At 43.6% G+C, this 22,280-nt stretch overlaps 1 protein-coding gene across 1 annotated transcript in view; it reads right to left on the bottom strand.

Annotated features, from left to right (window-relative positions):
* Nucleotides 1–748: 748 nt before the first annotated feature.
* Nucleotides 749–22,280, bottom strand: part of CMC1 (C-X9-C motif containing 1) — a 75,797-nt gene continuing 54,265 nt past the window's right edge. Inside the window, exons 3-4 of the mRNA XM_070360046.1 lie at nucleotides 4,140–4,230; nucleotides 749–1,008 (exon numbers count right to left, since the gene is read on the bottom strand). Coding sequence (XP_070216147.1) covers nucleotides 888–1,008; nucleotides 4,140–4,230 — 212 coding nt within the window. The 3' untranslated portion in view covers nucleotides 749–887. The remainder of the gene's footprint in view (nucleotides 1,009–4,139; nucleotides 4,231–22,280) is intronic.

Genomic DNA, 22,280 nt, shown 5'->3' with positions numbered 1-22,280 from the left:
TATTTTCAGTGGCAGAATTAACACGTCAGGTCATGGAGTGTTAATACATTTTAGGAAGTTTTCTATTAAAGATGTAAGCAGGGACTTCCCTGCTGGTCACTGGTTGGAACCCTCCCTGCCTGGGACAGGGGTTTGATCCCTGGTCAGGATACTAAGATCCCACAAGGCACAGGGCAGCTAAGCCTGAGTGCTGCAGCTGCGGAGCCCAGGCACCACAGCTAGAGTGTGCCCCACGATGAAAGAGCCCACACACTGCAGTTGAGACCTGATGCAGCCAAGTAAAAAAAAAAAAAGTAAAACTAATTCATGTATAAGCATGTATCTGTTTCCAAATAAGCCTTCTACTAATAGTCACTGAAGTGCATTTACCTCGTCCAAGACGCGGTCCTGCATATTCTACTTAGCTGCAACACAGTTAATCCTCACATCCACAGTCTTGGTAACTGTGGAGACTACTTGCATCCCAACTGCTTAGTTATTAATACAGTGGTCAAGCCGGGCTCGTGACCGTCCTGCTACACTGCCCAGGTACTGACTCCTCTGGAGACTGTCGGCTCCTGCTCTCCTTTAGTCACTTCTGGCTCCATGATGAGTCCATACACTGACGAGTAATATTTGTGTGGAAACCTAAAATTCATTGTCACTGTTAGAGAACTATAGTTGTGAGACCATCTATTTAAAACCTATTACGACCAGGCAAACCATGTCCCAGTTCCCTGCTTGCTCTTATCAGTCAATAACTTTGAGGTTAAAAAAAAAAATCTTTATTTCAGATAAAGTTATTTCCATAATTAAGGATAAAGGAAACGCACTTCCCTGAGTCCATTATTTCAGGTGACTGATTTCCATGAACACTGGCGTTCCTGAGCATCATCTTGAATATTTGCCTACATACTTGTGGGAAGCTTCTGTAGCCTTTTCTTGGTAGGAATTCCAGTTCTTCTGAATTCCTCCCTTTCCTTCAGGTATTCCATTTTGCATTCTTCATAAAAGGCTGGATCTTTATAGCTGCGAGAAGGAAAACAAAAATCTTTTAAAGCAAATCACTTTGCAAGCATGTAAGATAAGCCTGCTTTAATAATAAATTCAGACATCCAGTTCATCAAGCACAATCTTTACAAGCTGGTTGTTTTAGTCATAGTCATAAATTCATTGTAAAGATGAGGCTACCAAATGAAAGGAAAAAAAAAATAACGGTTCTTCCTTGAATAGCAATGTCCCAGGATAGGACAGTGGGGAGCAGGGCCCCGTGTGAGCAGACGTCACCATGACATGCACACAGCACGCCGTGTGGCCCGGGGCACCAGGGAGGACAGAGTAAAGAGGAGAACGGGCAGCTGTCGGGAGACGTGTGAGCTGCGTTCTGAAGGACCAACAGCAATCCCCACAGAAGGCCCCGGAGGAAGAACCCACAGACGAGGGAAGCCGAGATGTGTGGAGAACTACGTGTAGCTGGTACCACGACAGGTCACGGGCTGGACAAAGGGCCTGAGGGGCAGCTGGAAAGGCGAGGGCCACATCATGGCAATCCATTCCTGCCCCATGAGAAGCCCAATCTGCCCACCCGGGCACTGTGGACCACACACAGGCCAAGGGGCGCCAGGGGCCAGCAAGGTTACAGGCCAAATGCCCAATAAATACTCCAATAATCCAGACAGGAAATGACAAGGCCCAATGATCTAAAGGAGTCAACTTTCTGGTGAAAAGGATGCAGTGGAGCTGGGAGAGATTGGGGAAATGCAATCAGGAAGATCCTGAATCCCAGACGATCAGAACTCCCAAAGACACAAGGCAGGAGTCAGAGGAGCTGCGTTCAGTATAGGACCCACAGGAGAAAGCAGAGAAATGCCGTGACCACAGGAAGCACTGACTTTCACGGGGTGCAGACTGAGCTTTCTCAGATTGAAGACGGAGAGGAGACCCTGGGGAAGTAGCTTTCAGGAAGAGGTTCAGGAGGAAAAGATGGAGAAGAAGTAGGCAGAGACACTGGGCAGACAGGATGAAAGGGGGTCTAGTAACAGAGAAAGAATGTAAAAGACACATGCTGGAACCTTTGGAAACACAGCTCCAGGTGGTGAGGGCAGAAGCCAGACATGGTTACTGAGGGACGAGCGAGATGAGATGGGGGAAATGAAAGAACACGAACCATCGATGCTTCCCGTGTCACTGGGCAGAGATGCCAGAGGGTGGTGCTTCCACCCACAAAGTGTCTCTTGTGGTAGGGCAAAGGCGCCTCTTGTGCAAAGCAGGTAGGGCAAAGCAGCAGGTAGGGCAAAGGCGCCTCTTGTGCAAAGACGAAAACACAGTATTTCTTCAAGTTTGCTGAGACTTGTTGTGCTAGTGCTAAGTCGTTTTAATCGTATCCAACTCTTTGTGACCCTATGGACCATAGCCTTCCAGGCTCCTCTGTCCAAGGGATTCTCCAGGCAAGAACACTGGAATGGGTTGCCATTTCCTTCTCCAGGGGATCTTTCTGACCCAGGGATCAAATCCGCATCTCACTGGCAGGTTGAGATCTGCACTGGCAGACAGGTTCTTTACCACTGAGCCACCTGGTGGAGACTCGTGGTCAAGTAGAATTCTTCCTCAGCAGCTCTCATTCCCTTCCCACATTCCCGTCCTTCCTCTCGGTTTCCTCTCTGCTCCTCTCTCTTCCAAGCAGCGGCAGCCTCCCCCCAACCCCCAGCCCCCCGGATGGTCTAGGACCTCTCTTCCCCCTCTCAAGGGCGAGAGACAGCGGGATATTCCAATGATTAATATTCACATACCAAAAGCTGAAAATAACACAGACGAACTTTTAACAAGAGCCGGCGTCTTCTGAGTACCTGGTATCGATACCCTCTACGTCCCCATTGCTGGAGTGACGTGTTTCCACGTAAGGAATGATCTCCTGCTGGAGCGCAAGGACCCTGCCCAGGGCACAGCAGAGCTGAACCCCAGGGGGCCCGGGAGACCAGCCTGCTGCCCTCCCCACAGTCCTGCTCCCAGCTTCAGGGCCACCCTGTCCCAACCGAGAGCAACAGGCACAACGGAGACTGAAACTGAGCTGTCAAAAGCCATGAGTCAGGTGCCCAGGGAAGTTAACAGTCACACAGACGTGCAAGAGGCCCACATGCATCCAGTGTCTCCTGGGGGCACCAGGGACCAGAACTCTTATTTCTCCACAGTTAAATGCTCAGTGCAGGTCTGGGCTCATAAAAAAGAGCAGCTATTAGAATTGTTTTTATTTATGATTAACTTGAGAAAAGAGTGGACTTGGAGTATGTTTCCGTATCTATAAATGCAGATAATCAGTATTCTAAGAGCACGTAAATCCATGTGTACCTTATTTGTTATCAAAAAAGTAAACAATTTAAGATTCAGATAATCACCACTTTCTTTTTATGTAATCATCTAAGAAGTATCTGACATAGATGCTAGCAGGCCAGGGGAGCCGAGTACAGAAGGTACTGATCTGTTCTGACCTCACGGTCGTCTGATCTCACAACGACTGCCAGCTCCCTGCTCACGAAAGCGCTGCACCCGCCACACCCCGTCAGAAACGTGGGTGATAATGAAATCTGGGGCGACGAGCAGAAAGCACCTGCGTTCAAAGAACTCCACACACTTTTACTTTAAGACTCAACAAACTACAATGAAGTATCAGTGAGCACATTTAAGAACTATTTTTTAAAGTAATTTAACTTCAGAAATCTAAATATACCTTTGTTTCCTTTGTCTGATTTATTACAACTCTCCTAGAAGTTAAATATATTCATCCAAAAGATCCTAAGGCTGGTAAAATTACCTTTTCATTAAAAGATAAACATAAGCATAATATATTCAATAGATTAACCTGTTCATGAAAAGGCATTTATTAAATCCTATGAAAAATCATGTATTTTTATGGCTGACCTAATATTTTAATCAGATAAAATGCTGACAAACACACATAACTTGAAAAGACCCTTCATAAATATGTTGTGCCCCTTGTAGAAGCATCTTTACCAAATTAAAATTTTAGACTCAGCCAACAATACGATGAATCTGGTGGGGGAAAAGTACAGAATATATGACACAGAGTGAGTTAAATAACACTCTCACCTCCAACACATTACACACATACACGCAGGAACACAAACACCAAGGCTACTACTTACTAAGATGTTAGACAGTCTTTCAGTGCAGAATTCTCTTTCCGGCATTTTACTACCATAAGGACTCCAGAGTCCTTGCAACACTTAGTGAAATCTGAAATAAAAAATTTGGAAGAGAAAAAATGATCTGTAATTACATCTCTGTAAGTTTAAACAGCTCTAAAATCTTCATTCATTTAACATCTCTGGCCTAGATTGTGCTCGGCACTCACACAGTACATGTTCCACAAAAGACGTGAACGTGAATAAAAGGTGGTAGATCTGAAAGGAGGGAGGGGAGCCCTGAGGTAAAGAAGGAGTTGCTTCACAGTGACACACGGAATGCAGAGGTGAAGCAGGATTTCTAACTCAGACGTACTTCGTTTGCCGCTTTGCATTCATGTCTCTGTGCCACGCTGTGGCAACTCTCGCAGTGCTTCAGACTCTGTCAGTACTACAATTGTTATGTTGACCTGTGATCGGTGATCTCTGACGTTACTACTGTAACTGCAGACACGGAGAAAACAGCAGGAGAGCTAGAATTAGAAGTGGAGCCTAAAAATGGGATGGACTGCTTCGTCTCCTGATCACACCTGACCAGAGAAGTTGCTTAAGAATGAACAAAGACTGTGGGGTCCTGAAATGGAGTCTACTTCTGGGGAAGATGCTATAAACCTTGCTGAAATGACAACCGAGGGTTTAGAATATTACAGAAACTTAGTTGAGAAAGCAGCAGCAGCAGACTTTGAGAGGACTGACTCCAGTTTTGAAAGTTCTCCACCAAATCAAATGCCACCAACTGGCACACTGCAGGCAGAAGAGAAATCGTTCCTAAAACGAAGAGTCCTGTGCAGCAAACTTTATTACTGCTCTCTTATTCTAAGAAACCCACATCAACCTTCAGCAACCCCACCCTGATCAGTCAGCAGCCACCGACATCAAGGCAAGACCCGCTTCCTGCAAAAAGATTACGACTCACTCAAGGATCAGGGCTCAGAGGAGCGTTAGCATTTTTCAGCAATAAAGTATCCTTACTGAAGGCATGTACAGTGTTTTTTTAGATGTAATACTATTACACACTTCATAGTCTACAATGCAGTGTGGATATAACTTTTATATGCACTAGGAAGCCAAAGACTGCGTGTGACTCGCTCTACTGTGATGCTGAGTGTTTTGCATTGGTCTGGAAGCAAACCACAGCATCCCCAAGGTCTGTCTACAGAGAGGAAGCATGTACTCCATGGATGAACAACAGATCCCACTGTGCAGCACAGGGAACTACAGTCAGTGTCCTGTGATAACCACCATGGAAAAGAAGATTTTAAAAAGAATACACACACACACACACAGATACGTGTGTGCGTGCTCAGTCACTTTAGTCATGTATGACTCTTTGCAACCCCATAGACTGTAGCCCGCCAGGCTCCTCTGTGCATGGGATTCTCTAGGCAATAATACTGGAGTGGGTCGCCATGCCCTCCCCCAGAGGATCTTCCTGACACAGGGATCGAACCCGCGTCTCCTGTGTCTCTTGCATTGCAGGCAGGTTCTTTACCACTGAGCCACCAGGGAAACCCATAAACATATGTGTATACACACACACACACACACATATACACCCATAAACATATATATATATAAAACGGAGTCACTTTGCTGTAATTGTAAATCAACTATACTCCCAATTTTTTAAAATAAAAGAGTATATTCCAGAAGAGATGAGTAGGGAGAGTGAAGGGGGTTGTATCAGACACAGCCCTTCCTGGGGTCCAGTTTCTATGACTACTGATGGCATCCTTCAACCCCGTTTCCTTCAGACAACCTGCCATGGTCCTTTACTTTGACCCCAGGGTTCCCATCCCATTCCTGAGTCAACTCTGAGGTGACCCAGAATCTAAATGGCTTTCTATCACATTTCCATTCTGGCAGTTTGCCCCTCAAATCCTACTGGCCCCCTCGGGGTCCTGCCTTCTCAGGAGCCCCGACCCACAGAACCCTGGTGCCGGAGTCCAGTCACAGCGCCCGCTGCTCAACCTGGCCTGTGCTGGGGCAGACCAGCTTGCTCCTCAGCCCCTCCTTGGGTCAGGCACGGGGCGCCCCTTCTCTAGCAGCGACTCTCCCCAGCTGTCTCGGTCCTCCCCCTCCCCAGTGGTCTCTAGTCCCAGCCTCGGCCACCTCATCTGTAACCAGCCATGTCCATGTCAGACTTTAAAATACGACACCACCCTCACCAAGAAGCTTGTATCATCATTTAGTATAAAATTATCTGGATTCTCTTCTTACCCTTCCAGCTACTATGGAATATGATTTATAATCATCTTAAAACAAGCAGGTAACTTCAGGAGTCCCCATGAAGACACATAATGTGTAACAAGTGGCTTTGAACACAAGCAAACTGAAAACGACGGACATCGAGGGGCTGTGCTGGACCGAGAGGCCTCAGGCACAGACGTCCGTCTGTCTGCAGCATCAGCGCAGTCTGCGGGGTGTGGACGGGCGGAAACCAGGCCTGCTGGTGCGGGAGGGGCCTGACTCCAGACGGAGGGCACGTCTGGTCACAGCCGTGGGGCAGCGATGCTCCAGTGCGGGTCACGGGCTCCGTGAACTAGATGTTCACCAGTCTCAGGACTGCGACCATTTGCTCTGAGTCCTGAACTGAATCAGGCATCTTTTACACTCATCGACACACGCTCTTGTGGTCTCTGTGCCGATGAGCTGGGCATGTGGCCAAATCAGAGCAAAGGAGACTTCCTGTGTCCTCTGCGACGCAAAAAGGCAAAGCAGGGGCTTCCCTGGTGACTCAGTGGAAAAGAAACCTGCCTGTCAGCGCAGGAGACACGACCTCGATGCTTGAGCTGGGAGGATCTCACATGCCGTGGACCAATTAAGCCTTGTGCAACGCAACTGCTGTGAGCCTGCGCTCTAGAGCCTGGGTGCCACCGCTACTGAAGCCTGTGTGCCCTAGAGCCTGTGCTCCGCAACCAGAGAGCCACCGCAGGGAAAAGCCACACACCGCAACCAGAGAGGAGCCCCCGCTCACCAGAGCTGGAGAAAAGCCTGCACAGCAACAAAGGCCCTGCACAGCCAAGAATAAACACGTAAAACTATTTTTTTCTAAAAAAAGGGAAAAAACATTTCTCTTTTAAAAAAAGGCAAAGCCAATGCAGGATCAGGTCCTTCTCATCGGAGGTCCTGAAGAGAGGCAGCAAGCCCACTGGAAAGCCCACTAGCCTGCACTCTGGAAGTCATTAGCATCCTTCCACGGTACTGTTCTCCACACAGCCTGATGCGAAGACCTGCCTTTCCAGAGGCAAGGGTTACGATCCTAAGCAAGAATTAAAGCATGAGCTACCCTCAATGGGAGCGTGAACAAAGTTAATCCAGAGGTGACGAATGTTCAACGGTGGTGACGGGCCGTGGGCTGGCTCCTCGCAGCCCCACTGTCATTCGGAGACTGGACCAGCTCACTCGGACGATAGCATCCACAGAAAGATCGTGGGCATCAGGGACCTCCCCTCGTAAACACGTGCGCATTGACCAAACCCCAGTCCCTTTCCAGAAAACACGAATGCAAGGGCTCCTACCAACAGTATATTCTCTGAATTCAACACTCAGTACTCTAACACTTGACAAATTTACAAGCGAACGCTCAGGCACTGACTTACGTTAAGACCTGTTTTCTCTAACGTGACTAAAAATGTCCTCAAGTAGGGAAGTGGCTCCAGATAGCACGTGTGTGTTCCGATGGCCATAAAGGCACAGTCTCTGCATTTTCACACTTGTCCAGATCTCCTCAGGAGTAACTGTGACTGGCCCGAAGCCTCAAGCTGTTTGTAAGGTTTCTGTCACTTGTTTAGCAACACTATTTTAATGAGGATCCATCTTTCAAACCACATTAGCAAACCTTCATATGATGGTGATGTCGCCAGCTGATTTCTACAATGGTATTCTGAAACAAGCCCAATTTAAATCACTTCTGTCTCTCAATATTAAGTGTTAAAAAGTTTGTACACCTGTAAATAAATATTCACCTTTAACCACTATGAAAATGAACTGTCATTCACTTACATATACCTTAATGTAATGCAAATAAATATCAGTAAAGAGTGAGAGTAAAGAGATGATTAAAAGTTATTCCAAACTTTAAAGAAGTTTGGGCTTAAAGACAGCATTCAAGACTTTTTTCTTTAAAATATCAAGAACATGAAATTCTTTCTTTTGAAATTCCTTTCTCTGAAAGAAACCACTGAATGTCATATAAAATAAACGATGGGAAACATATTCTGTGAGCAGGATAAAATCTGCATCAAGTGAAGCTAGAGAAAACAGAGATAAAGTCTTCTCCCAACTTTAGTCTAAGATAATCGGCAAAAGAACCATACTGTAATTAAGTACAAGAATACATAATTTCCAGTTTATATAAGAAAAACTTAGGGAAACTCCATATAAAAGCAGTAAGAGAGAAATGGTTTGGAATTCATTGCTTTTCACTCATTTAATTTATGAACTTTGGAATGTATGTTAATATTTAAATAACTGCCATAATTAGGTTTCCTGATGAAGCCGAGGATGAGCAACAAAGTGTGGATGGGAGCAGGAAGACTGACCTTCCACACGTCATCAGTTTCAAGCAACATACAATTTGGCAGACACAGTCATCCAGGTAGGACGATAGCATTCAATGAGAGATATCAATTTAAAAACATACCAGATTAAAAGAAGTAATTCCAATGTTTCATTATTTCTGAACCACTCCTTTTATAATTCAAACAATTTATATTTTCTAAACAATCCTGAGCTTATGAATTTTTACACAACTATCTTTAGACATAGCACTTATTTCTAACTTTCTAGTACTTTTATTTCCTCAATAAGTGAAGTACTTAATAAAGTACCTATTTTGTTTCAGGCATTATAAAAAGCAGAGCTCTATTTAGGTACCAATGTAATTTAGAATTTTTGACATGTAAGTTCTGTGTAATATTTCTATGACTAAACCACCATCTTGATGGTCTCACTTTTAAATCTGGAACTTCAATCTAATCGAAAAGAAAGACATTTAGGAGGTCTTGCTTACTGAAGAAATGTAGCAAGAAGATTTTTAAATCACCCTCAATTCAAAACATTTCATCAACTGCACAACAGGAAATCTTAAGCATAAAACTGCTTCCTTATAGGAAACTAGATAAAAATAAAAACAGAAATGTACTTGAAACGATGGATAAATGATCTGCCAGCAAACATTCTGACAACAACAAAATTTCAGAGACAGTTTTTCGAGAGATCCATAAAATTAATCACTCAATGGAAAACATAAACACGCAGAAGCCACCTCATCTTTCTCGAGGCTCAGTCACCAAAACAGTGACTTCCTAACTGAACTCACGCCTTCAAAACGTTTCCGTTTCCAAAGGTGAGTCGAAAACACTGCAGACGGGGAAATCACCAAAATGCCATCACGTCAACGCTCAGCAGAGGATCCAGCTGCAAATACCTCATTTATCTGTTCCTTTTTTAGTTTTTACTTTATACTGGCGTATAGTTGACAAATAGCGTTGTCAGTCTCAGGCGTGCAGCAGAGTCAGTCATCCGTATACGCATACCTGCTCTCTTTCAGATTCTTTTCCCACATAGGTCATTACAGAGTATTGAGAAGAGTTGCCTGTGCTACACAGTAAGTAGGTCCTTTTTAATTATCTACTTTATATACAGTAATATGTATATGTTAATCTCATATCATTTATTTCTTAAATTATCGGAGTAGAATGAAAATGAAAAGTCACTTACATTCCTGCCTCGTAATAGTAACAACAACAGCTAACACTTCTCTTTACTGTGTACCAGGCACTAGCCAGTGAGTTAGGACAGGCTTTCACAGGCATTAACTGATTAAAGTGTTTTTTCATGCATTCTTTCAGTACTTATACACAGGCTCATAAAAACGCCACTCGTTCACTCCGCTTGGGGACGGGAGGTGGGGCAGGGCGGGCGTGTGCCAGCCACGACCGCAGGCGGCGTTCCGCGTCGGGCTCCGTCCTGAGGCAGTGGAAGCCCTCAGAGGGGCTCCGCACAGCGGAACGGCATGATCAGGCTTTCTTCTGCAGAGAACTACGCGAGCTGGAAGGCAGAGATCAGCGCATGCTTCAGACACGTCCAGCTGGGAGGAGCCCGTGAAACACCCAAGTGGATTGTCGGGCTGAGGCAAGTGGAAGACACTGGTGTGGCATCAGTCACTTATGAAAAATAAGGAAAAGTAAAGAGGGCCCAGGTAACCACTAGGCTGCCAATATTCAAGGGTCAGTGGAAACACGGGCACCTGAAAGACGGGAGGACCTCGGGGCATCACAGAAGGTAAGGGGACCAAGAGGCTGACCCTCTGAGTAGAGATCAGGGTCCACTGGACCCAATTTTAATTTCTAACTATTTTAAAGATATTTTGATTTTCATTTTTTCTGAGGCCTTCCAAAAAACCAAAGAAAACAGATACTTTGTAATATAATAAAACTCATTTCTATCTTGCAATTATCATATGGACTCACTAGAACTTTGTGTAAAGATAAGATACAACATAGACTCAATGATCTTTTTCCTACATTTTGAAACTTTTTACTAGATCATCCTAGGACTTCTTTCATCATGACTCATCAGTTATTTTCAACTATGCTAAAACTGACTAAAATAAGAAAACATAATGATGGAATCAGCTAGAAAGAAAGTGAAATCGCTCAGTCGTGTCCGACTCTTTGCGCCCGTGGACTGTAGCCCACCAGGCTCCTCCGCCCATGGGATTCTCTAGGCAAGAATACTGGAGTGGGTTGCCATTTCCTTCTCCAGGAGATCTTCCTGACCCAGGGATCGAACTCGGGTCTCCCTCATTGCAGGCAGATGCTTTAACCTCTCAGCCACCAGGGAAGCCCAGAATCAGCTAGAAGAATGATTCAACAGTGAAATAAACCACTATTTTATCAGTTTTCTTACTGGATCATCTGGCATATTACATTATAATTTATCAATATAGAAAAGGAGTCTTTTTAATGTTTGCTTTCTTTGAACACAGTTAAGATCTTTTTTTTTTTTCACTTCCTGATTATGTTAGGTAGAATAAGAGACCCCAAAGATTTCCAAATCCTGCTCCCAGAACCCAATGAATGTCAGGTTATATGGCAAAGGGGAATTACAGTTACTAATCAGCTACAACCAAATAAGGAGATTATCCTGGATTATCCAGGGGGTCCCAGAGGAATCACCAGGGTCCTGAGAAAGGGAAAAGGGAGGCACGGATGCTAGGACTTCCAGCATCTAAACCTGTGAGAATGAAGTTTTGTTGTTTATGGATCATCAGTTTATGTTATTTTTGTTAAGCAGCTCATGCTAAGATAGTTTCTAGAAACTGAAAAAGCAAAGAAACGGACTCTCTCATTGAGCTTCCAGAAGGGAACGCAGCTCTGCCAACATGTGGATATTAACCCAGAAAGACCTGTGTCATACCTCTGAGTTAGAGTGTAATGTCACACATCTGTGTTGTTTTATGGTACTAACTGTGTGTAATTTGTGATAGCCGCCATAATGAACTAACTGCACTGCCTGTAGCAGAAGAAGGAAAACTAACAAAAAGATGATTCTCACTTATTAGATGAATCAGAAAATGCATGCTAAGACCTGAAAGCAGAGCTCCAGATTCTGCTGACGACGACAAAACTACCTACTATGAATACAACCACCAACTACTATCTTCAGATGACAGTATCCCAGATGACCTTCTCAAAAATCAGGAACTGATGAGTAAATAACAAACTCTGCAGGACAAAAAGGAAACGAGGCCTCCTCATCCCATCGGTCACCTAACAAGAGGCACCTGGTGTCCTGTAACAGGAACCGGCACACCCCACGTGGTAGGGACCCACGGTGGCGTTCTCCCGTGCTGGTGTGTATGTGACCCAAATACTCAGGCCTGGCTTATAAGCAAAGATGATCACAAGGAACTAGCATTTGTGGGACGGGATGTATAAGTCAAAAAACTAAAATTTTTAAAAATTAAGAAGCAAAAAAGATGACTATCTTCTCTACAAAAAAAAAAAAATTAGTAGCCAGCGATGTTTACAAAAGCATTGTATTTTATGAAAGCAAGCACAAGAAGACCCAGGACTGCTAGTGCGGAGGGCCAGCTGGAGGTGTGCTGGAACCTGGTGCAGTACTGACAAGACAGGTGTGTTCAGGCTCACAACCAACGCTTAGCTTCACTCAGGCAACACTGACCATTTCAAGTATAAAACTTTTATAACCGGGAAATACAGAATAAAAACTGGTACAGCTGTATTTAATTATTATTAAACTTTTAAGATCACTCTTCCTTTGTTCTTTCAAAAATGTTTTGAATATGATCTTTAAATAGAAAAATTAATAAATAAAAGGTATCCACAGATGACTACCTTTTCTAGGACAGTATGGACTAAAGAAGGCATGCTCATGATTGTCGAATGCTAAGATGAGGAGAGAAAGTCACCTGTTAGTTTTTATGTTAAGACTTTGTGACATTCTGCTGTCTAGGAATATCTTTGATTCACGTAAGGTCAGGGAAAGGATTAGAACAAACAAAAATCCTTGCTCCTTATCACAGATGAGTTAAACATAGCTTTTATTTCCAGGGAGAAGGCAATGGCACCCCACTCCAGTACTCTTGCCTGGAAAATCCCATGGATGGAGGAGCCTGATAGGCTGCAGTCCAAGGGGTCGCAAAGAGTCGGACACGACTGAGCGACTTCACTTCACGTTATTTCCAGGACACTTATTTCTTTAATCAAGCATTCATTAAATACCAAATATGGTTCCTAACTTCAATGTACTTATAATATAGTGGCAGATGCACAAAGGAATTCAATACCAAACAGTTATCTCCATTTGGTCAGCTTAGGTTTATAGCCCTCTAAAACCTACACATAGCATATTAAAAAGCAGAGACATTACTTTGCCAACAAAGGTCTGTCTAGTCAAGGCTATGGTTTTTCCTGTGGTCATGTATGGATGTGAGAGTTGGACTGTGAAGAAAGCTGAGCACCGAAGAATTGATGCTTTTGAACTGTGGTGTTGGAGAAGACTCTTGAGAGTCCCTTGGACTGCAAGGAGATCCAACCAGTCCATTCTGAAGGAGATCAGCCCTGGGATTTCTTTGGAAGGAATGATGCTAAAGCTGAAACTTAGTACCTTTGGCCACCTCATGCGAAGAGTTGACTCACTGGAAAAGACTCTGACGCTGGGAGGGATTGGGGGCAGGAGGAGAAGGGGACGACAGAGGATGAGATGGCTGGATGGCATCACTGACTCAATGGATGTGAGTCTGAGTGAACTCCGTGAGTTGGTGATGGACAGGGAGGCCTGGCGTGCTGTGATTCATGGGGTTGCAAAGAGTCAGACACGACTGAGTGACTGAACTGAACTGAACTGAAACTGTACACACAAGGCTACCAAGCAAGGTCTGAAATGCACCTAGTCTGAATCTCCATGTACTGTGAGTATAAAAGGCACACTGGAGGGATTCCCCTGGGGGTACAAGGGTTAAGCTGGTTTGGGGAGCTAAGATCCCACATGCCTTGTGGCCAGAACCAAGACACAGAAGCAATATTGTAACTAATTCGATACAGACTTCAAAAACATCTTAAAAAAAAAAAAAAGACACACTGATTTGTGGGAGCTTAGGATGAAAAATAATAAGCAGGGTGATAATATATAGCCTTGATGTACTCCTTTTCCTATTTGGAACCAGTCTGTTGTTCCATGTCCAGTTCTAACTGTTGCTTCCTGACCTGCATATAGGTTTCTCAAGAGGCAGGTCAGGTGGTCTGGTATTCCCATCTCTTTCAGAATTTTCCAGTTTATTGTGATCCACACAGTCAAAGATTTTGCCATAGTCAATAAAGCAGAAATAGAGTTTTTCTGGAATTCTCTCGCTTTTTTGATGATCCAGCAGATGTTGGCAATTTGATCTCTGGTTCCTCTGCCTTTTCTAAAACCAGCTTGAATATCTGGAAGTTCACAGTTCACGTATTGCTGAAGCCTGGCTTGGAGAATTTGGAGCATTACTTTACTAGTGTGTGAGATGAGTGCAATTGTGCGGTAGTTTGCACATTCTTTGGCATTGCCTTTCTTTGGGATTAGAAGGAAAACTGACCTTTTCCAGTCTTGTGGCCGTGGCCTCTGCTGAGTTTTCCAAATTTGCTGGCATATTGAGTGCAGCACTTGCACAGCATCATCTTTCAGGATTTGAAATAGCTCCACTGGAATTCCATCACCTCCACTAGCTTTGTTCATAGTGATGCTTTCTAAGGCCCACTTGACTTCACATTCCAGGATGTCTGGCTCTAGGTGAGTGATCACACCATTGTGATTATCTGGGTCGTGAAGATCTTTTTTGTACAGTTCTTCTGTGTATTCTTGCCACCTCTTCTTAATATTTTCTGCTCTGTTAGGTCCATACCATTTCTGTCCTTTAACGAGCCCATCTTTGCATGCAATGTTCCCTTGGTATCTCTAATTTTCTTGAAGAGATCTCTAGTCTTTCCCATTCTGTTGTTTTCCTCTATTTCCTTGCACTGATCGCTGAGGAAGGCTTTCTTATCTCTCCTTGCTATTCTTTGGAACTCTGCATTCAAATGGGTATATCTTTGCTTTTCTCCTTTGCTTTTCAGTTCTCTTCTTTTCACAGCTATTTGTAAGGCCTCCTCAGACAGCCATTTTGCATTTTTGCATTTCTTTTCCATGGGGACTGTCTTGATCCCTGTCTCCTGTACAATGTCACGAACCTCCGTCCATGGAAGAAGCACAAGTTGGAATCAAGATTGCCGGGAGAAATATCAATAACCTCAGATATGCAGATGATACCACCCTTCTGGCAGAAAGTGAGGAGGAACTAAAAAGCCTCTTGATGAAAGTGAAAGGGGAGAGTGAAAAAGTTGGCTTAAAGCTCAACATTCAGAAAATGAAGATCATGGCATCTGGTCCCATCACTTCATGGGAAATTAGATGGGGAAACAGTGGAAACAGCGTCAGACTTTATTTTTGGGGGCTCCAAAATCACTGCAGATGGTGACTGCAGCCATGAAATTAAAAGACGCTTACTCCTTGGAAGGAAAGTTATGACCAACCTAGATAGCATATTCAAAAGTAGAGACGTTACTTTGTCAACAAAGGTCCATCTAGTCAAGACTATGTTTTTTCCAGTGGTCGTGTATGGATGTGAGAGTTGGACTATGAAGAAAGCTGAGCACCACAGAATTGATGCTTTTGAACTGTGTTATTGGAGAAGACTCTTGGGAGTCCCTTGGACTGCAAGGAGATCCAACCAGTCCATCCTAAAGGAGATCAGTCCTGGGTGTTCATTGGAAGGACTGATGCTGAAGCTATAACTCCAATGCTTTGGCCACCTCATGCAAAGAGTTGACTCATTGGAAAACACTCTGATGCTGAGAGTGATGGGGGCAGGAGGAGAAGTGGATGACAGAGAATGAGATGGCTGGATGGCATCACCAACTTGATGGACATGAGTTTGGGTAAACTTCGGGAGTTGGTGATGGACAGGGAGGCCTGGCATGATGTGGTTCATGTGGTCGCAAAGAGTTGGACATGACTGAGCGACTGAACTGAACTGAACTGAGGATGAAAAACGTAACAAACTATCTTGTTCACCGTTTTTATACTGATTGCATGCTAATAAGATAGATGTGCTGTGCTGTGCTTCTTGCTCAGCATGTCTGACTCTGTGACCACATGGACTATAGCCTGCCAGGCTTCTCTGCCTGTGGGGATTCTCCAGGAAAGAACACTGGAGTCAGTTGCCATGCCCTCCTCCAGGGGATCTTCCCAGCCCAGGGATTGAACCCAGGTTTCCCGCATTACAGGCAGATTCTTTACTGTCTGAGCCACAAGAGAAGCCCTAATAAGATAGATACTATTTATTTAACACATAAGTTCAGTAAATATTAAAATTAAGCTTACCTTTCAAAACTAATGTCCCATTAAAAAATACGTGGCTACTATAGTTTAAAGAGAAGGAAAAGGCTACCCACTCCAGGATTCTGGCCTGGAGAATTCCATGGGCTGTATAGTCTATGGGGTCGCAAAGAGTCGGACACGACTGGGCGACTTTTAATTTAGTATAGTTTAAAATTATGAATATCGTCATGTTATTCTCTATGACCCAGTGGAACTTTCTGCAATGACAGAGACGCTCTCTGCACTTTCCCGTAGTGCCCCCGTAAGCCATGAAGGACGACTCAGCGCTCCAAGTGTGGCTGAGTGCAACTGAGGGACTGAATGTGTCTCTGTAATTAATTAAGGTAAAGAGTGGCGTGTGTGCAGTGGCTGCCATAGTGAAAGAGGCGGCCCTGAGTGTGTTTTCTTCCCTGCACTTCAGGTCAGATGTAGACAGGAGGCTGGTGATGAGAGCCTCAGATTGCTCATCTCCACGGACTGGAATGAAGCTCAGTGGGCACAAACTGTGATTCTGACCAGGAGCCCTTAGCATGTAGCTCTTGGAGCAGAGATGATTTCTAACAAAGGCTAACAATACATTAACTGCTCAGCAGGATCTATATCTCCATAGAATAAACTATCTTATTTCGGGTGGAGTTTTTGTTTTTCCATTTTCCTATGTGATTTCATAATTTTTTTTTCTTGCAACGTATTTAAAGATGTTAATAATAACAGCAACAAAATCAAATTAATAATGGACATATACTGGGTGTTTACTATGTACCAGACACGATGAGCACTTCATTAGCTCACTTGAATTTTACAAAAACCTAACAGAGAAGCACTGTCATCATCTGCATTTGCCAGACAAGGACACCGAGCTTTCAGTAGGCGACATCATGCATTTCCAAAACGGACAGTGCGGCAAGGACTAGCCTGGAACCGGGCCTTTAATTCCTGAAAAACTCCGTAACTCCTATGGAATGCCACTGACTCTTCTTCACAGTGAGAACAGGGGAGACTCCTCCACACTGGGCAGAAGTTCTCATGGTCATAGCAGAGCCGTAAGCCCCGCCGTCACCACACACAGGGCCAGCACCGGGCCCAGGAAGCTGGTGGGATGGCTCAGTCCTTCCGGTCCCCACCTCCGGGGGAAGAAAAGCTACAGCTTAGAGCTCTGATGCTCTGCTCCTGAGCAATCATCTAAAATAAAATGACGCCAGATACCTTGCCCTCTGGCTCCACACCTCCTTTTCCAGAATGCCTATAAAATATATTTAAATATTTAAAACAAGGATTTTACACATTAGAAAGGGACTTTTCCAAGCAGTTTACAAGAAACTGCTAAGTTCTGTGCTTGGGGTTCTAAGAGCCTTCAGAATAGGAAAGGGAGACGTCAGCATAGCTGAGCAGTGGCCGAGGAGAGCACCAACTCACCCCATCTCCCAAATGAGACACACACAAAAGAGGCCGTCAGCCTCCCCAAGCAGGAGAACCCGTGAGTATCACTAGCAGTGACAGAGGGGGAGGACTTAGACAGTGACAAAGCCAGAGAAATGCCAAGTGAGTCAATCTGGTTCATGCCGCACATGCCGGCTACATGCTCCCCCTTTGGTCCCCCAACCCCCCCCAGCCTCTGAAGTTAAAAGATCTATTCATGAACACACGCCCATCAGAGCAGCCAACAAAGGCACCATGTTTCTGCACATCCCCTGACACGAAGCAGGATCAACGCTGTAAACAACACAAGCAAAGCGAGCAACACACCAGCCTGCGGCACCTTTCCATGCTTGCCAGCGGCTTCACAGTCTGCTCTACAGGCCAGGGTGGGCCAGTGGTGACCATTCACTGCCTCCCACGAGGGGCCAGGAAAGGACCTTGTTCTCAACACCTCAGGTGGAAATGGCCAGAGAAGGAAGGACTTAGATGTCATTAACCCAAACCCTAGTAAGCAAGTGTTAGTCACTCAGTTGTGCCCGACTCTTTGTGACCCCATGGACTGCAGCCCACCAGGCTCCTCTGTCCATGAGATTTTCCAGGCAAGGATACTGGAGTGGGTTGCCATTTCCTTCTCCAGGGCATCTTCCCAACCCAGGGATCGAACCCTGTCTCCTGCACTGCAGGCAGATTCTTTACCGAGTGAGCTACAAGGGAAGCCCAACCCAAAGCCTAGACCCTTCCTCAATTCAGAAAGTCCTAATTCACCTCAGTGTGCAAACCCTGAGGGAACAGAAACACCTTACGGAACAAGGGAGCCAGTTCCGTCGTGGGGGAGGGGGTAATGTGGGGTTGGGGGATGTGTGTGCACGTAGGTGTGTGTGTGCGCGTGTGCTGAGGGGCGTGGGGGAGGTTTGAGACTGGAAGAAACCAGAGTTCAGGCTCCTGCCAACCCCCGTCAAACCCCGCTGGCAGTAACAGTCCTGCTGTGCCTCCTCCTGGTGAGAACCAGCATGAACGTGGCTCCCTCCTCCTTGCCGGATGTGGTTTCCAGACTGTGGACAAAACCTGCTCACCCTCTTTCTAATCTGCTGGTCTGTCAACTTTTCTTATGTATCGGACACCTTGCTTTGCTCCAAAAGAGGAGTTGACACAGTTTGGCATTTCCCTTCAAGAGACAGCATTCGAAAAGACAGTTATGTTCTTCATATCCAAACACAGGGGACAATTCAAATACAAACATAACTATGACTACTCCTTTCTTATAATAAAAGTCATTTGTAGAGAATCATTAAGAGAATGGCGTATCACAAGCCATTCCTCATCCTGTCTTCTCTTAGCTGAAGCAAAAAATATCTTTATGTAAGTAAAAAAAAGCCTTGGCACCCTGCAAAGCCACTTAGCAGCTTTCTTTTAATCTAACAGAGTCACACCAACAGCCTAAGTAGAAATACTAAACCACAAAGCTCTATCCGGCCACTAAAGAAAGTGCACAATTGGGGATGATCTCCAAGACTCAAAGTGAAAACAGCAAGGACACACGTATACACACACACACACACACACACACCTATACAGACAGTACAGAAGGGCTGGGGGCGGGGGACCAGGAAGGGATGGGTGACCGTCATGGTCTCAGAAGAAAACCTGGAGTCTGCGGGGGGAACGGAAGAAGCAGGTTTCTATTGTGTTGTGGTAGTCTGTCCCTGTGCCAACCTTACAAAATGCAATTTTAAAAAAGGAAAGTGAATAAAGTAATACCTTTGTGCAGAGGAGGGGGAGAGAGGAGGTCTGGCTTTGAAGCAGAGTGAGAGGTCATCTCTCTCAATTTTTTTTTTTAAACAATCCTCTTCCATTTCCTCAGAACTGCCCGTTAGTGACAAAGGGCAGGGACCTGTCTTTCTTGCAACAGAACACCCCACTCTTCACAGTCAATGGACACTTCTGCCTGGATGGCTTCATTTCATTAAATGCTGACTGTTCTCAAATAAAAATGTGGGCATTCCTTTTCACAAATTACAGAGCTGCAGAGATCCTACGATTCCCACCCCACCAATGCCACGTGGAGCCCTAAGCCAAGGTAAAAAGACACCGTCAAAACCCGCACTCCTGGCTTTCTTTTAATTTAACACGGTCACACCAACTGCCAAAATGCAAGAAACCCAACACTGGTAACGCGTGCTCCCTTGCTCATAAACTGGTCCCAATTCTCGGTTTTAAAGAGGAAAAAAAAAAGAGAACAGAAGACATGTGATGCTAAATTTAATTAGACATTTAATAAGTGTAGTGTCCCTAGTTAACAAGGCAGATCCATCCTTTCCGTTCAGGCTGCAGGTTATTTAAAGACTTTACAATTTTACTACTTAAGGGCAAGTCCTATGGAGGTGTTATCTCACCATTTATATTTTCACAACACTTATGATATTGCTATCACACTCTTAAAATAAATAAAAAGCCCATGCCGTGTGGTGGACCAATATAATGCTACATACACTATTTCTGGAAATAAACATTAAAATCATTCTGTATTGTTCACTTGATTCTTGCAGTGTTGAATATTAGAAAAAAAGTAAAACTAATTTTTTTAAGTCCCAGGTATACTTGAAAAACAGAGGTTTTGTCACTTGGTTTTTAAAATTAGGTACTAGAAAATATATCACTAGAAAATTCTGACCACAATAGCATTTTATGACAAAATTATTATGCTTTTAATTTTCTATTAAATTGTGGTTTATTAGCTTGCTACTTTAAAGATTAGACTGGGTACAGAATGAATTTAGTGGTGCATTTAATGAGACAAGAAAGATGAACATGAAAAGATGATTTTACATGGTGGTGCATAGGCTATTTGATAATTCTAACATAGTACAAAAGAAAGCTTCTCTCTAGATTGACCATGGTTCACTTAACATCACTGAATATCTAATACCTCCAACTCAATTAATTTTCACCTGATTAAGATCAGACTGATATTCAAACTAAATCATCTCTCCAGTCAAGTAGAAATCAATATTTCTGATTTTACTTTTAAATTACAATAGAAAATAAAATGCACACGTCTTCAATATGCCAAGAGTAGCTTTTCCATTCTAGTCTACCATGGCGGGGATGACACAGTTGATTAAAGAATTATTCTAATTTGAGCACCAATATGTAGTCAGAATCTGATTAATCTGAACACGGAGATGGAATAAAGTAATTAAATATATCTTATACAGGGCAAATAGAAAATCGACATAAAATAAACTTGACTTCTTTAAAACAAACTTCACTATTTATCAGCTCAAGTAGTTAGGAACGTGCCTTATTACAGACTGACTGCTCTTGGAGGGGTCTCGTTTCAGGCGCAGATATTTACAAGGTAGCCAAAGAAAAGAAACAGTTCTGTTCAGGTCATCCTCCTTCTGTGATCACCACTGCACAAAGCATGCACACACCCAGAAACAATCAAGTCACTGCTTGACTCTCCCCAAAAAAGCTGGACGTGCTGAGCAGGATAAAAATTAGTGAATCTTGAAGTGATAAAATGCTTACACCCTTGTAACCTACACTTCTAAAGAGAAGATGAGACACATCTCCCTCCCTTTTCACTCCTGAGCACTCTTTAGATCCAAGACGGAGAAGGGGAAAGTCAAATTATACACTGGGTCAATTGAACAGAAGTATTGTTTGTCTTGTTAGCAAACTCAACTCATATGAAAATGACAGAAAAATGTCAAATTTTAAACAATACATTTAAGAAAGCAAAATCACTGTTAAATATACTAATTATTAGAACTGAAAATAGTAATAAAATTTAGAGTATTTAATGCATGCCAAATATTGCTCGTTATATATATTATGTATTATATATAATATGTAAAATAGTCTATTGTAAAGATGTATTTTACATAAAAATATATGAAGCATTTATTATCTATTATTTTTAAACCTCACAATAGAGGTTATTCCTATATACTGAATAATTCATAGGTGTTACTTACCTTAGGTGCACCTTTTCTCATGTCTTACCTATCATGTCCCAGAAAAGAATGTGAAGAACCAAAAAATTAAGTAAATTAACCTAGAAATGTAGATTTCAAAAATTCATATCCCATGAGAAACAGCCAAAGAAGTTACTTAGAGACCCAAACTAGGGGCATGAAACCCAGAATTTATAAGATAGGCCACTCTCCAGAAACTTGTAGAATTTGAAGCTGGGGCTACCTATGTGACATGAAGTCGGGCTATTTGCACGTCAGACTCAAAGAATATTCTTGACTTTCATGGAAGACTCTTTCCTATTTTTCTTGAACCATATAGACATCTGTTTGATTTTCTTATAACTGAAACGTATTTTCAGAGAAATAACTGTCTAATATAAGCAGTATGTACATATTATGTAGTACACGTGTATAAATATTTATAATATAAAATATTTCACATGTATATAAGAATCACAGTGCAAGCACTGAGACTACTAAGCCAGTGCACATGCCCCATGTTTAAAGGTGGAGCTGTTGCTTTATCCAAGATACTGTCTACCTTGCAGGAATAGAAAGAGCATTGCCAGACCCACGGATTCATGCTTCTTCTTTTTTTTTTTTTTATAATTCCTTTTTTTTTATTTTATTTTTAAACTTTACATAATTGTATTACTTTTGCCAAATATCAAAATGAATCCACCACAGGTATACATGTGTTCCCCATCCTGAACCCTCCTCCCTCCTCCCTCCCCGTACCATCCCTCTGGGTCATCCCAGTGCACTAGCCCCAAGCATCCAG

The sequence above is a fragment of the Bos mutus genome, chromosome 22 (assembly GCF_027580195.1).
Source record: "Bos mutus isolate GX-2022 chromosome 22, NWIPB_WYAK_1.1, whole genome shotgun sequence".
Taxonomy (NCBI): domain Eukaryota; kingdom Metazoa; phylum Chordata; class Mammalia; order Artiodactyla; family Bovidae; genus Bos; species Bos mutus.
Note: the sequence above shows the minus strand (reverse complement) of the source record. Positions and strands in the feature narration are given on the sequence as shown.